Source organism: Delphinapterus leucas, chromosome 18 (genome assembly GCF_059928025.1).
Source record: "Delphinapterus leucas isolate spDelLeu-1000000601 "Yukka" chromosome 18, BTC_Dleu_Yukka2, whole genome shotgun sequence".
In the NCBI taxonomy this organism is placed as follows: domain Eukaryota; kingdom Metazoa; phylum Chordata; class Mammalia; order Artiodactyla; family Monodontidae; genus Delphinapterus; species Delphinapterus leucas.
The window spans coordinates 70,596,491-70,612,663 of NC_143146.1; the positions used below are offsets into that span (position 1 = coordinate 70,596,491).

At 40.4% G+C, this 16,173-nt stretch overlaps 1 protein-coding gene across 9 annotated transcripts in view; it reads right to left on the reverse strand.

Annotated features, from left to right (window-relative positions):
* The window catches only part of FRY (FRY microtubule binding protein), a 426,510-nt gene that overhangs the window by 75,277 nt on the left and 335,060 nt on the right, over positions 1–16,173 (reverse strand). For all 9 annotated transcript variants that reach the window (XM_089899275.1, XM_089899270.1, XM_089899272.1 and 6 more), the window contains 6 exons: positions 9,762–9,861; positions 9,276–9,447; positions 4,986–5,242; positions 4,400–4,546; positions 2,817–2,985; positions 1,766–1,856 (listed from right to left, as the gene is read on the reverse strand). In XM_089899275.1, coding sequence (XP_089755401.1) covers positions 1,766–1,856; positions 2,817–2,985; positions 4,400–4,546; positions 4,986–5,242; positions 9,276–9,447; positions 9,762–9,861 — 936 coding nt within the window. The remainder of the gene's footprint in view (positions 1–1,765; positions 1,857–2,816; positions 2,986–4,399; positions 4,547–4,985; positions 5,243–9,275; positions 9,448–9,761; positions 9,862–16,173) is intronic.

The window sequence follows — 16,173 nt, forward strand, 5'->3', positions numbered from 1 at the left end:
TTCAAAGAAAAGACAGACTATATTAGAGAAATAGCATAGGTGGAATATAGGGTCAATGGAATGATAGTATCCTTTGTGATAGAACATTCATATAGGTGTGATCATATATATAAATATGACCAGTTAACCTACCTATAGGTAGATAAACAGATATAGTCAGTATGAAATAACAGATGTGCACAAATATGTAAAAATGTGGGTAGCATCAGGCTTTGTAATGGCCAACAGAGATGTGGTGATAGAGCAGGAAAGCAAGAGATAAACAAGAAAGCCTAGTACAGATATTCTCTGGCTTCTTCATTTTAAAGGCTACCACTAAAAATTTAGGCAGGACACTCAGAACTCTGGTCCTAAAGGGGCCTTTGTAATGAGATGTTAATGTATGGAAATGTATCACCTTTCTACCCTTAATACAATTAAGATGAAAACTTCAGACTACACATTAAATGATAAGAATGTTACACTCCCACCAGAAAGTAGAAATATCTTTATAGAAATATGTGATTTTTTTTTTTTTTTTTTACCATGAGGGAGTTTTCCAAAGAAGGTACTGGCAAATATAGATGAAAAAGTAACACGTTAATTAATTATCTTGTACTGTCATTGATGCATAAAGTATGAAAATTATCCATTTCTGAGAAAGAAAGGCCTTTATTAGAGAACTGTAAAGGAAAAGGTCTATAATTCATGACCTACTGAGTTAGAGCTTTTGATCTGAAGGCAAGCTCACAGGATGAGCACCTGCCTAAAGGCAGTGCAGCCAGCCAGTAATCAACATGTTGAGGAACCTGATAAATGCCTAAATTAGAGAATGAACTTTCAGAACTCCAGCCCCATGTCAGACAATCTTCCACCTGTAGCCCCTGATGTATTCTCGTGTACAGGATGAAATCCTGAGGATGGTCATGAAGCATCTAGGGGCTTTTTAGGCTAAATGAATTCTCTTCATTATTTGATCCACTAAATTTTCTCCAGTATGAATTTGTGAATATCTCATCCTTGTTATTAATTTCTTAAGTGAAAGGGCTCCCCATTATTTTTCACTAGAAAATATTCAACCTAAGGAGTTTTCAACACCATGAGAATCATTCTAATTTTAATTTTCAAATTTCAGTCCTGTTATCTCTTTTGGTTTGTCTCTCTGCTCTTCACAACCAACTGCAGGAAATGGTGATCTAGATTTTGCTTATTTATGGGTAGCTCCTAGACAACGTGAAGGCAGAAATACGAACAAGAGAAATATTACCATTAAAGAGCTAACAGGAAGGGGATTGAGACTTCTTTTAGACAGTGTTCTTGGTTAACCCAGATGTGAAAGAGTAAAGGTAAAAGAAGAATGATGATGTTTCACAGAATTCACCCCAAGATAACTACTCTGTCTCTAAGAAATTATTCAAGACCCAGATTTGAACATTTCACGTGGAAATTCCCTCTAACTCCAGATGGTCTGTGCCCACTAGCAGAACAACTTGTGGTTTTTATTAAGCCCTGGGGTAAGTAGGCTTCAGCCACCAGAACAACATCTCTCTTAATCTTTCTCTCCTCTGGCTTTGCTCAGCAGGAAATTGTTATCTTTAGGGATATACAGAGTGGAGTCTGAAAGTCAATCTGTGTTTCTAAAAAACAAAGAAGGATGCGTGCGTGTGCGTGTGTGTGTGTGTGTGTGTGTGTGTGAAATTTATGAAGCCCCACAAATTTTGCTAATGCTTTGTATAGACAATTGCTGAAAGTTAAGCTGGATGTTAAACCAAATTTGTGCACCAACCTCTCATCAGATTCTTTCAATATCTTGCTTTCCTCAGCGTCTGGGAAACCGTCCTGGCCAGCAACCACTGTATTGCTGCTGGAGGTGGTTCCTGTAGATGGGATTAAAGAGCAACACTTAGAAAGAAATACCTGCGCTGGGGTCAAGCTCAAGTCTCAAGTAATTCCAGGAAAGGATTTCCTGTAAAATCTGTTTGTGAGATTCCTTACATCTTCTGCAGAATCTCAGACATTCTAAACAACCTTCCAAGCCTGCCCCACTGCAATGGAGAATCCCAGACATCTGCTATGGTCAAACCAAATTCCTCAACTCTCTTATAAAGCGAGGCTACAACATTCTTGAAGCCCTTTCTTCCTGGCTGCTTAGGTAACAAGCTTATTTACAGTGGCCAGCCCTGCTGTTAGCTCCTTTAGCATTTCTGGGTCCAGGAGTTAATAAACGAATGTTAGTGAAGCATTTCCAAGTTCCTAGAGCTTCTGATCCCTAGGCCACTGCTTCTTTGCAAGAGCACTGCTCTGGCAGCAGGATGCGAACACACAGAGGGCATAAGAGACCAGAGGAGGAGAGAGGTTTGAAGGTAGTTACAGCGTTAGGTGAACTGAAAGGAAGAAAGCATCAAGGAATTTGAGGAGGGTGGTATATATTTCATAAAATGATGCTGAGAGACCAATTTATCGAAAGTGATAACACTGGTCAGGGGGCATTTTAGTAAACCCTGGGAGAATATTAGCCAAGAGAATTCCATCGATACGAGAAGGAAGGTCCAGAAATGAGACACCTAAATGACTAGTGTCCACTCTAAGCTCAGCCTAAAGCAAGAAGCTCTGCGCATGAGTCCCTGGCTCCCGACTATTGGCTATTCTTACAGAATCATTTCATTAATCAGACAAGGCCCTAAGAGTCTCAGCTATCCTTAAGCCATCTTTTAAATGAGTGCATATGTAGGAATAAGAGAAAGTAATGAACACACACTCATATCCTTTCGATGCTCTACATAAAGGTAAATCCAGAGCTCCACGGCAAGGTGTCTACCCAGCCGCCTGTCCCCTACCGGAGGCTGCTGCTGAGGCCTTGCTGCTGGCCGCGAAGCGGTAGAAGGGCGGGTTGTCACAGTGCTGGACGATCGGGTTCACCGGCTCCGTCTGCTGTAGCTCAAACAGAAGCTCCTCCATGGTTTGAATGGTGTTATTACGGCACAAGTATATGGCCACCTTTTTAATCTGAGATGAAAAACAGAACACAAGGGATATTTTCCAGAGCACGCCCGCAAGAATGTTAGGCTGTCGACAGCGGAGATGGTAACCCATTCATTCTGTTGACCACGTCATCCCCCCAGAAGCGCTCACCCTGATGGAGCCTCCTCCTCTCCCAGGAGGAGTCAAGTGTCTGGGTTAAAACTCACCTCCTTTCACATGCACATCTGATAGGAGCGTGTGGTTAAAGGTCTTACCTTCCCTAATGGCTGAGTTTACAAGAGTTACTTTGGGGATAACTTGTGGGCTAAACATGATTCTATCTAAACTAAAAACTTGCCATGTAAGGTCTTACCTTGAGAAAGTATTTTATTTATACAGAACCATGGGGGGAAAACTGCTAGCTGTTTCTGTTAAAAAAAAAAAAAAAACCAAAAACTCAGTCTCCTGCTACCCAAGAAACAAACGAGTCTGAGCTGTTTGCATAGCTTTAAGTTGTAAAAATAACCCTGGACTAAAGCTCTGCATCACCATAGCCCCCAAACCTGAGGCACGGAAGCTGCTGTAATGTGACTGATGTGGCCCAGAACAGCAGGCAGGCACAAAATCTCTCAGAAAAGCAACCAGCACACAGATGCCAACTGAGTCAGGGTTTTTTTTTTTTTAGGTACGCGGGCCTCTCACTGTTGTGGCCTCTCCCATTGCGGAGCACAGGCTCCGGACGCGCAGGCTCAGCGGCCATGGCTCACGGGCCCAGCGGCTCCGTGGCATGTGGGATCTTCCCGGACCGGGACACGAACCCACGCCCCCTGCATCGGCAGGCGGACTCTCAACCACTGCGCCACCAGGGAAGCCCCTGAGTCAGGGTTCTAAACATGTTTCTGTCGACATGGTTTTAAACATGTTTTTGTAAACATGGTTTTGTTGATCACCTCATCTTTAAATACAAACACTAAGTGGTGGGAATCTCAGTAGGATTTCTCTTTGCTTCTTTCTCTCTCTTACCACCTGCCTTTGAAGAGACAAACTGGGAGATTCTCCATTTTTATTGTTTTAAGAGCATCAGGATGTAAACATGAAACACTTTATTAGTAAAAATATAATGTGTCACCTAGTTTCTCTTACATAACGGGTGGGTCTAATGTTTCTAGAATACAGATTTAGATAATTGTTAGAAAAATGTCTACACCTAAATTCATAGGTTTCCGTGTCCAAAGTCTTAGAAAGGGGATGACAGAGGTGTCACTAGGACACTAGTCCGCATCTCAGAGGGGCAGAAGGGAACTTTTATGTAATATCTAGAAAGCTCACAGGAGATTAGTGTGACGGATGAAATCTGACATCTCTATTCTACTTGGAGCAAAGAGCACATTCCGACTTGCAAACCGCTGATGGAGCCACCGGCAGAATAATGAGCACTGAACGTCAGAGGGGCACTCACATAGGGCAGGAGAAGCGTGTCACTGCTAACCCCGCACAGGCTGATCAGGAACTGCAAGGTGATCCTCAGGTTGTTGCTCCATTTCTCATTGTTGGCTAAAGCATTCCAGGCATTTTCCATTTCTGGTCCAGGAACTTCATCTCCATACTGTAACCAACAAAATAAAAACCGGCTCGGGAGACACACAGAAAAAACGTGAGGACGCAAAATGTCTGATTAATAGTCACTTTAAGGGTCACGGTCATCTCCAAATGATAAGAAGGGGGGAAACGGCCATTCATCAGAAAGATGCCACTTTTTAGGAATTTATAATGCACAATATTTATTCGTATGATTGTTCAAATGTTAGGATGATGACGATTAGGATCACGATTAAAATTGTGGTAAAATAAAGTTTCCCATCTTAACCATTTTTACGTGTACAGTTCAGTGGCATGAAGCACGTTCACACTGTTATGAAACCGTCACCACCAACCCCACCCTATTTTTGCGACTTTTAATGGTAGATGACACTTCCCCCAGGTGTAATCCCGGGTTTCCTGGGATGTGGGAGCACAGGATGGAGGCATGATTCCTCGGAGTTTACCTTGGCTGTCATGTACATGAGGTTATTCAGCACCAGGGACGTAGCTTCCGGGGAGCCCCAGCCATTGCCTTTTAGCCCCTGAGAAGCCGTCCCCTCTCCTTCCCGGTCCTTGACGTCGTCCTCTGGGCTGCTGGGACTCGAGCCTGGGAGGAGCAGCCTGCTGTCCACCAGCTCGATGTTGTGCAGCCAGGGCAGCAGGTAGGTGAGCATGATCTGACGCCCGTTCGGGTGCGTCGTGGGAAACCGCTGGCTGACCTCTAAAGAGGGAAGGGCAGTGACCGAGAGCCATGTCATCTCATCAAACTAAACCGAAAGATGAACAGCAACTGACAGATCCAACAGAGCCCTCCGTTTACACAGCATTTTCATTTACAGCAGCTCCCCAAGGCCATACAATCTTACAACTGAGGCTTGTCCTCAAACCCCTCACTTCTCAGCAGGTGCTCCATGGAGGAAAGTGAGAGCACAGCGGGGAGAGCACAGGCTTGGTGGGATGGGATGAAAGACCTCCTGGATTCAGATCGACTGCTAGTGGAAGAGGTACGTTAGGGTGGACAAAACAGGGGACTGGGAATCAGAAGGACATGTGACCAGATCCCATTTCCTCAACCTATTAGCTGCATGAGACTCTGGGATAGTTCTTTAACCTCTCTGTTCCTCAATTTCCTCATCTGTAAAACGGGGCCCATCAGGTCCTGCCTTGGGCAACTGTGAGGATTAAGAGATACCATCATAATGTGTATAATATACTCAGCACAGTGCCTGTCATCCAGTAGGCTCTTAATAAACAGCAGTTACGATTATTATAACAATGACTTACCTTTCAACTATGCCTATATTTTACAAAGTGCCTTGCATGAAGCATTAGCTGTTAAAAAGTGAAATGCAAACTTCCAGGAAGAACAAACCCAGTGGGTGGACTCATGTCCGTGGTGTCTACTTGAGAACTGCCAACTATGTGGCAAGTGTGCTTTCAATGCCACGCTTCGTTTTATGAAATAAGGAGTCAAAAGGGTAAAACTATATGACCAGCCCGGTCATCTCACCATTACCTCCTCTGATAGCATTTTTACATTGTTTCACTGCCAGCAGCATTTAATTTTACAATCTGAATAAGCTTTCTATAGAAATAAAAGCACAGCTTTATGTATATGCTGCAAGTTCTAAGTCATCTCCTATTTCTAATATTTATGGAAGAAACTGTTTTATCCTAAGGGAAATTAGAAAGCTTGGCCTGATGCATTTGCTATCATCCAGCGAGGCGTGTAATCTCATTTCGAGAGCTCATGCCTGCTACACAATAGAACAACATGGATGCCAGGAATTATACCGAGATAATCCACCGCATCCCCAGTAGCTTTAATTGATTTGGCCCTTTTCCTGAAATTAAAATGACAATTTTTTACTTTGAAGAATAAGAATATACTTAATTCTGTGCACAATAATCAGACATGTTATGCTGTTATATTTCACACAGGTCAAAATTTCAAAATTTACTTAATTTCTAAACTTACATGAATGTGATGACTGATACCATGGATTTTTATGACACAAAAATTTTATTGGGACTTTGGAGAGAAATAAACCTTTCCAATCAGAGGTACAACTGCTTTAAGAATACCTGTCGTCTTTCAATAGCGGTATAAAAATCTACGTAGCAATAAGCACCTTCTATCATATTACTCATTTATGTAAAATAAATTTGTATTTATAGCTTTATATTTATAAAATTTATAAATAATTTGCTTATTTATGTTTATTTTATCTTGTCTGTCAGACATAAGGTCCAAGGGGGCGGGGATGTCTGTCTGTGGTATCCCAGGCACCTAGATCAGGGCCTGGATTTTTAGAGATGTTTTAAAGGGAAAAGAGAAAAAAAATGCCATGGCACACGAACAACCCCTCATTCACCTCTTTAGAAACAAATTAAATAAACTGTGAGACAATGTCTGTGGGATCCCATATACATTTGCTGGCTTTTGGGAGAGACCTGAACAACTGGCCTGGCTACGTACAAGGAATTAAGTCATTTGAAATTACAGGCAGTAAAAATCTCACCACAGGGTTTTTAATGGTAAAGGCAGTATAAACAAAAGCGAGGAATCTATTAAAACCTCATTTTTCCATGTTATTTTTAACAACTTATTCCTCATAAATCAAAATAGCCAAAAGGTCAGTTCTTGACAGAAAATTTAGCTTGAACTTGCAACTCATTACATGAGCTTCTTTTCTTATTAAATTTGCTGGACTGTTTATCTTCTCTCTCCCCAATTGTCAGTCTCTCCCTCTTTACGGGCTTCTCCCTCTCAGCCAAGAAACAAGCTCGAGTCTCGCTCATCCTCTGACTCTGCATCCTACTATAGCCCCATCCTCTCTTTTTCTGCTTCTTTTTAGCCAAGCCCCTGAGATCTGGCTTCTGCCGCTACTTCTCCATGGAAACTACCGACAGTTACCAATGAATTGTGCAATCCATAGGGTAATCTTTAGACCTTATCTCCTGGGATCTATAGGAATGTGGACTGCTCCAATCCGTCTCCCTAAGTCCTGTCTTCTCTAGGTCTCCATAAAACACACCTTCTAGGTGCTCTCCTTCTATAAACATGCCTCCCTTCCCTCTCTGCTCCCTCGCCCTTCCTTGGCCTGGTCCTTAGAAGTTGGGGGTCCAGGTTCTTTCTTTCACTCTGTACGCTCTCCATTCAGGACCTCATTCATTCCCATGGTTCGGACCCCTCTGGTCTTCCGTGAGTCACTACCGCTGGCCTTCCCTTGACCCTGGCCTGTCTATACTCAGGATGTCCAACAGATGCCTACACTCAATAGCCCAAACAGAGCTCATGATCTCTGCCTTGGCCTGACCCTCCTCTTCTCCCCCAATCGGCTCTCCAGGTGGGGTTATCACCACCCATTTCCCAGATATGGCACTAGGCACTCCCTTCTGTGCACTCCGCCCAGTAGCTCTTGACTCTGGTCTCTCCCCTCTGCTCTCACTGGGCTGTCCGGGTTCAGGTCCGCTTCATTTCCTCCTTGGACTACTGTCATCATTTCTCAACTGGTCTCTTCTCTCTAGACTGGGTGTTCTCTAATCCATTCACCACACTGCAGTAGTCTTTCTAAAATGCACTCTGATCTCGTCCCCTCTCTTCTTGCTTGAAACTGATGAGTGGCTTTCAAAATCCAAGCAGCTCGCTTGGATGCCCTTCCTGTTCACAGGCTTCTGAGGGGTTTCAAGGAGCACGTATGTGGTCACTGGCCTACAAACTCCTTAGGGTACAATACAAGGCCTTCCAAGATTGACTTCTGCCTCTCTGCCTGTCTGTGACCATCTCAAACTTTCCCCCTTCCCTGCATGTTGTATTAGCCAAACTGACTACTACATAATCTCTCAAATGCATCATTGTATTTTATGCCTCTAAGCCAAAGCGTATGACATTTCCTTGGCCTGTAATGCCGTCTCCTTGCCAACCGCAATGTCAGCTATTCATGTGCTTTGCAAATGTCTACTCTTCTTTCAAACTGCAGCTCAGACATCAACTTCTCTGGGAAGTCTTTTCTGATACTCCTGGCCCAGTAACTGATTACTCCCTGATCTTCCATCTCATACGGAGAATGTGCAATGAAACTTCGATGGGAGAGGCTGTTTAATTCACCTCTGTATTCCTAGGATCCAATCACAGTGCCTGGCATACAGGTGGCACTCAAATCTTGGTTGAAGTGAATAAAAATAAATTTTAGTTTTCCAAGAAGAAAATTAATTTATCAAAAAGGTTTTCCTTGAGTCCTTCCACTGTTTCAGGCACAATGCAAGGATGTGACTAAGTCTGTTTCAGATAAATGGATTTTCCAAAACATGATTCACAAAGATTACTCGTAAAGGTGTGCCCCGATTCAAACTCTCAACAACTGATACATGTAGCATTCAAGCTACAAAATACCATCATCACCGCCACCAAAAAACAACTTACAGCAATTATTTGTATTAGAAGTTATACCACCCATATTTAATTTCTTTGGGAAATTTTACATACACAGTGTATGTAAAGTATTATGATTCATCTAAGCATCTTCACATTTGTCCTATGTTTATTTATACCTACACTATTTTAGATAAATACACTGTTTTAAAGATATTCTAGAATTTACTTTTATATGTAACTGAACTTAGCCCAGAGTAATTTTGAGCTACAAATTTAGCATCAATAATTTTGATTCTAAATTACACTAGAATTTAAAAAGTAAGAACACTTAGAGCAGAAATGATCACACATGTCATGACTGACTATCACATGGTACCTGAGAAGAGAGGGAGAGTGAGCTCGGGGTACATCCTGGCCAGCTCGCACGACAAGAGGGCTAGTGACACACTGTACAGGGGCGGCAACGGGCCGTGTGTTCCATAGAGAATACTTCCAGGCCTTTGTTCAGCTACTTTCTTCGAGTACACAAAAAGCTTTGCTTCAAGGATCTATAAAGAAGTAGTAGGAAAGTAATAAGCAGTATGAAAAAACATTGGCTTGCTATCTCAGGAGTATTTATATTGAATAAAGTTTTGTAATAAAAACTAATGAACGAATATTTTAATATTGTATTAAAGGTAAAGCATCGGCTGCTTCCTATGTTTACAGAAGATTATGTAATTGTTTTCTCACTCATCATATCCACCGGTGATATGCAGAAATAAATAAATACGTATCAATAAATAGCAATCCAGTAGATCAACTACCATTTCTATTTTCTGTGCTCGAGGATGGAAATTTCAACGTAGTCAATGATACGTGCCTGCATGAGCTGCATGGAGATTTCATAAATCTCTCTGTTGGTGTCAGAAGCCTTGAATAGAACGAGGTTTAACAATGTCACTATGTCAAAGGGATAGTTCCTAAAAAAAATAATAAACAGCATAGTTTAGGAGACAGCCTGGCTAGTAATCTTGATAAATCATTACCTCTCAAAATTCTAGATGGTACACTGACCTCGGTCACACTTACTAAAGACATTCCCAAGCCCATGTGGCCATTCCCCCACCCCCCTCATTCTTTTGCTGTTTATTAGCAGGTGAAGAAATAGCTCTATTTTGGGTTAAAACTGAATATAGTCGCACCAGGATAAATGAATACAAAAGTCTATCTATTGCAAATAGATTTCAATGAAAACCAAATACAAGAGGAAAAGAAGAAGACAATATGTCTAAATTTCTCAACAGCTCACTGACTTACTATTTTCATTCAATCTATCTAAATTTATTAAACACCAAACATCTATCAGAAACGACTGCAAAGTACATATGATACTAAGTTAGTAAGGCTAGTGCCCTCCCCTAAGGAAGGCTTACAGTTTAGTTAGGGAGACAAACTATACAGTCTAGCTATGATGAGCTGTGGTGGGATTATCCACAGCATGAAACAGAATCCCGACAAGGGACACCTACATCAGACTTGGAGTTAGAGGAGGCTTTTTGAAGGAGGAAACAAGTAAACTAAGCCCTGAAGCGCCAAGAGACATGGTAATTGTTAGCAAGGCCACGGAAGGGGGAGCATGGTGCAGAGAGAACACCATTTTAAAAGGTTATATATGAAAATACCTCTCCCCCGTTACACAGAATTTTAAACATAAATGTAATTATACTACCTACATGTATTGTTTGGGGATTCGCTTTTTCACTGGACAGTGAGGCTCAGGCTTTCTAGTAGCTGGACTGTGTTCCATAGTATGGACGTACCATAAATAACCACTCTTGTAGTGGATGCTGTGGTGTGCCACCTAGATCCCCCTTCAGGACTGAGGCACTCAGTCTCCCACTACAGTGCTGCAGTCTGATACCTTTGGCTGAATAGCCCTCTGGGAATTGCCCAGGCCAACGTCATGCCTACTCCCCAGGAGCACTCCTGTGGGATTGGCTGAGGTTTCTTTCCTCTGCCCAGTCCTGTTTCCCTCACTTCCCCACAGATATTGATCTCAAGGGCATTCCCTCATAAATTTCCTGGACTCAAATCTCCACCTCAGAGTCTTGCTTCCTGGGGAAGCCAAACTTTGACACGTGTTGACGGACATTTAAAGGTTACTTTCATTTTTTTCACTATGATAATACCACAAACACCACATGTATAAGAATTTCTTCAGAACAGATTTCTAGAAGAGGTCATGCAGGGTCAAAGGGCACATTAAAATTCTGGTAGATACTGCTATATTGCCCTCCAAAGTGGCTTTACCAATTAGCACCCCCAAATGATTGCTTTTCTAGAACTTTAAGTGAGCAAAAATGCATGAGGTTGATGTGTTAGGTGAGAAACTGGGCAAAGCCCCCAAATAATGGTGGTGAGGATGACGATAAACAATGGATAACACTTATGTTATGATGTGCTTACTCTGTGCTAGTTATTGTACCAAGTCCTTCATCTAGATTTGTTATTTAATCTTCACAACAAGCTTGTGAGGCTTAAAGAAGTTAAGTACTTGCCAAAGGTTAGGGAGAAGTAGTGGAGTCTAGATTCCATCCTGGATTTGTATGACTCCAAAGAATTCAAACACTTATCCACAGTGCTATCAGCCTCTTGGACACCTCACAATAGATCATTTCATGGCCAGGCTAATTTGGAATTCTTACAAACTGCAGTATCTGGAAACAGACCTTTCTGACTGTGAAAATAGAACGGTAACTTTCTTCTGAGCCCCCTAGTAGCAGAGACATCTTACCTACATTGCTGTCTCTGACACTGGGATTTAATACATATGTTTTTAATATAAATAAACACTGGAAACTACTACGGATCGCTGGGGATTTAAAGGCAGTAGAAGGGTAGACAAAGCCTCCCTCTTATGCAGGGCTATGCACTTGACCAAGTAATTAGGGAATTCAATTAGCTGCTTAAGACTGAACTACAGAGTTTAAGGGGAACAACACTGAAAGAAATAACACAGATACAGAAAATGAAAGAAACCCAGAGAAGGAAAAAATTAGAAAGCTCTCAAATGAGTACAAGAGCATAAATAAAACATCTGTACTTAGATGTTTAAAATAGGCTTAGAAACCAAATGTCACATTTTTCAGTATTTAATTATTCAACGTAGGCAGCGGAAGGGTAAAAGAAATAAAGACAGCTGTGCTCATACAGAACAAAAATAAAATGGTAGGGCTTCCCTGGTGGCGCAGCGGTTGGGAGTCCGCCTGCAGATGTGGGGGGCGCGGGTTCGTGCCCCCGTCTGGGAAGATCCCACATGCCGCGGAGCGGCTGGGCCCGTGGGCCATGGCTGCTGGGCCTGCGCGTCCAGAGCCTGTGCTCCGCGGCAGGAGAGGCCACAGCAGTGAGAGGCCCACACACCGCAAAAAAAAAAAAGGTAAAATAAATATGAAAGGTAAATATGGTTCAGAAAGTAAACAGGAAATAAAACTGTTTTTTCAATCGGAAAGAGAGGAGATTTTGAAGAATTTGAGAAATACCCACTAGCTCTGGCTTAGAACTAAATGACGAAGCTCAGAATAATTTTATTCTAAAGAGAAGCAGATTTTACCAGCTGATATGATTACATCATAGCTCTTTGCCTCCAATAGCTGTTGAATAATAATAGTGTTTACAGGGTGCTTACCATGTGCTAGACCTTAGGTCAAGAGATTGGTTTTATTTAATTCTTACCCTAACCTTATCATCACTCCTATTTCACAAATGAGTAAGCATTTGTAGTAACTTGTTCAAGAGCACACAGCTTAATGAGAGGCAGAGCTAGAATTCAAACTCAAGACAGTATGTTTCCAGAGCCCAAATTCCCAAACTCTGTGCTCTCCTGAAATTCTCCAGCTGAGTGGCATAACCAAATGAGGCTCTACATCACCAGTTAGGGAGTATGACTGAGATTCATGAATCATAAGCTTCCCTTGTCTTCCTTGGCAATAGATGGATGCTATTCCCTTAAGAAATGTGGGGCATTTACTTTTAAGGATTCAAGTTTGCAGTGCCTGATTTAAATTAGCAAAGATTTATAGACAGTTAAGGCAAGGCAGACGTGCAAAGAACAATGACAACGAAAACCACCTCCAAAAATAAACCCAACAAAATTCTTTAAAAATTAAAACTTTGATCTTGCATGTAATTCTAAGGCATCTATTAACTATATTCTAGTCGTATGTTACAGAGTAAGAGTAAAAACAATGGCATTCTTAAGTATTTAATTAAATGTGAAGAGAATTCTGTTGAGTTAAGCTAGTGATTGGAAGCGGTCTATACTTTTAATATAGAGCATATTATTTACCTTGATTTATAACCTTGGAAAGCCATTTAATCTCTTTCTCAATTTCCCTATCTCTTCCAAACTGATATAACTTGGAATTGAGGGGAAAATTAATAAGAACACATACAGAACCCAAACAGTTATTTGAACTAATGCTGCCTGACAGGTGAGCTATTTTCTTTTGTGCTAAATTATAGTACTGAGCTGCATTTAATAGATTTTAATCAAATATGAAACATACCTTATGAAAAATGCTTCAAAACTAATATTATTAGTTCTACCATCACTTTCTACTTTTATACTCACTTGCCCTGGTCCTATTCACTTTCCACTCTGACTTCCAAATCTCTCAACGTCACCAGAGTCAGATCCTAGTTATAGTTACAGTTACAGTTTTGACTGGAGACCAGCAAGTTCACAACACACGCACGTACACACACACACACAGAGTCATTTAGAGAAATAAACTAAAAAGAAAAATGCAGAGAACCATTTTTCCCATTATCACAGCTCTTGAATATAAGGACTGATATATTAACTACGTAAAAACTGGTTTAGTTCTAAAACTAAAGGTAGAAAATTTTAATCCACAAGAGCATTTTTAAAATGTGAAATCTTTTAGGTATTTTAAGGTCAGTTATAAGTGGTTCCTTAATAAACGAGTCTGCTTATAAACTGTCATATTCCTACAAAAATAAATACAGTGTATGGTCATTCTCATTTGACAAGGAAGAGGTAATTCTTTTCTTTACAGGAAGAATTCTTCACTTTAGGGTATGTCTTGTTGCAGGAGTTACTGCACAGACACCTTGTTTGAGGAATTTAAAATATGATCCAGTTTATGTATGATATTTTAGGAACAGATTATTTCATAAATTATTTAGGTGTTTTTTAGAAGCAAACTTGCAGAAAACAAAGTCTAAAACACCAGAATTGTTTTTGAAAAAAGTACTGACAACTGAAGTGCGAGGACTGCGCAAACAAATCTGGAGGCTTATCCAGACGACACAGGCTGAGAACTTATGGGAAAAGAGGGCAAATTTAAGCCACAGCTGAAACATTAAATTCTGAACGTGCCCTGTGGTGAGAAACGACCACCATTTGCGGTCACATGTTCGCTACTGCCTTGGAAGTGAGGTTGCAGCCATGGCATTGCCTGGCCCTCTGACCTTCCCTCTGAACAGATGAGCATTGAGAAATAAGCTGATAGGCGATATGTGTTTAAGAAATCAAAATATTTTAGGATGCTCTCTTAAAAAATCTACTCTAAATATAGAGGGCTTTATATCCTAATGTTTTTGTGACTGAGATATTATTGGAATTGAGACTATATTGCTAAAGTCATAAAACATTTATTTGTGCTCCCTAAAAAAAATACCTAGATTTATCCAGAGGAATGCACTGTGATATTTTATGAGAGGGCCATGCAATGAAATAAATGTGACTAGGATAGTTCAAACCAAGTTCACTGGGAGAAGGGCAGTGAAGAGAGCAAACTTATTACTCTCATTTTTGTCAAATGAATCTATGGTCTAAGTCATAGATTCTAAATATATTTTTAAAAATCAAAGAACAGAAATTTATTTTTAGAATGCTGAAATACCTGAAAATAAAACAATACTCCAGAGAAAGACTCTTATAAAAAATGTTATTTTGGTAATATCCAATAGGATAAATAAATTACTTAGTATTGCTAACATCAAGAAATAAACCAATGGAAAATCAGACAGTTTAGATTATGTTCATCTGATATGACTTTTATGGAAATTAACATATATATATAATAAAAATTTTACTACTAAGATTATGGAAAACGAAAGCTTTAGACATGAAATGTTATCTACTATCTTTATAAAAGAAAGAAAAATATTAAAGAGAAACTTGCCTCTTTAAAAAGCATGTTCATTTTAGGTTGATTGAAAGTAGATGTCTTCTAAAATACTGTTCTTATTCATTTAGAACCATAACAGGTTGGAATTTACAACTAATTTACATTTATTCCCTTCAACCCTGTAGCTCAAGATAGCTATTTAAAAATGCAATATTTAATTAAAAGGGACAATCAACAGCCTATATCAGTCCTTTCAAAAATAAACTTGATGACATAAATCACAGCAAGATCCTTTTGGACCCACCTCCTAGAGAAATGGAAATAAAAACAAAAATAAACAAATGGGACCTAATGAAACTTCAAAGCTTTTGCACAGCAAAGGAAACCATAAACAAGATGAAAAGACAACCCTCAGAATGGGAGAAAATATTTGCAAACAAAGCAACTGACAAAGGATTAATCTCCAAAATTTACAAGCAGCTCATGCAGCTCAGTATAAAAAAACAACCCAGTCCAACAATGGGCAGAAGACCTAAATAGACATTTCTCCAAAGAAGATATAGAGATTGCCAACAAACACATGAAAGGATGCTCAACATCACTAATCATTAGAGAAATGCAAATCAAAACTACAGATGAGGTATCACCTCACACCAGTCAGAATGGCCATCATCAAAAAGTCTACAAACAATAAATGCTGGGGAGGGTGTGGAGAAAAGGGAACCCTCATTGCACTGCTGGTGGGAATGTAAATTGATACAGCCACTGTGGAGAACAGTATGGAGGTTCCTTAAAAAACTGAAAATAGAACTACCATACGACCCAGCAATCCCACTACTGGGCATATATCCAGAGAAAACCATAATTCAAAAAGAGTCATGTACCACAATGTTCATTGCAGCTCTACTTACAATAGCAGGACATGGAAGCAACCTAAGTGTCCATCGACAGATGAATGGATAAAGGAGATGTTGCACATATATACAATGGAATATTACTCGGCCATAAAAAGAAACGAAATTGAGTTATTTGTAGTGAGGTGGATGGACCTAGAGTCTGTCATACAGAGTGAAGTAAGTCAGAAAGAGAAAAACAAATACCATATGCTAACACATATATATGGAATCTAAAAAAAAA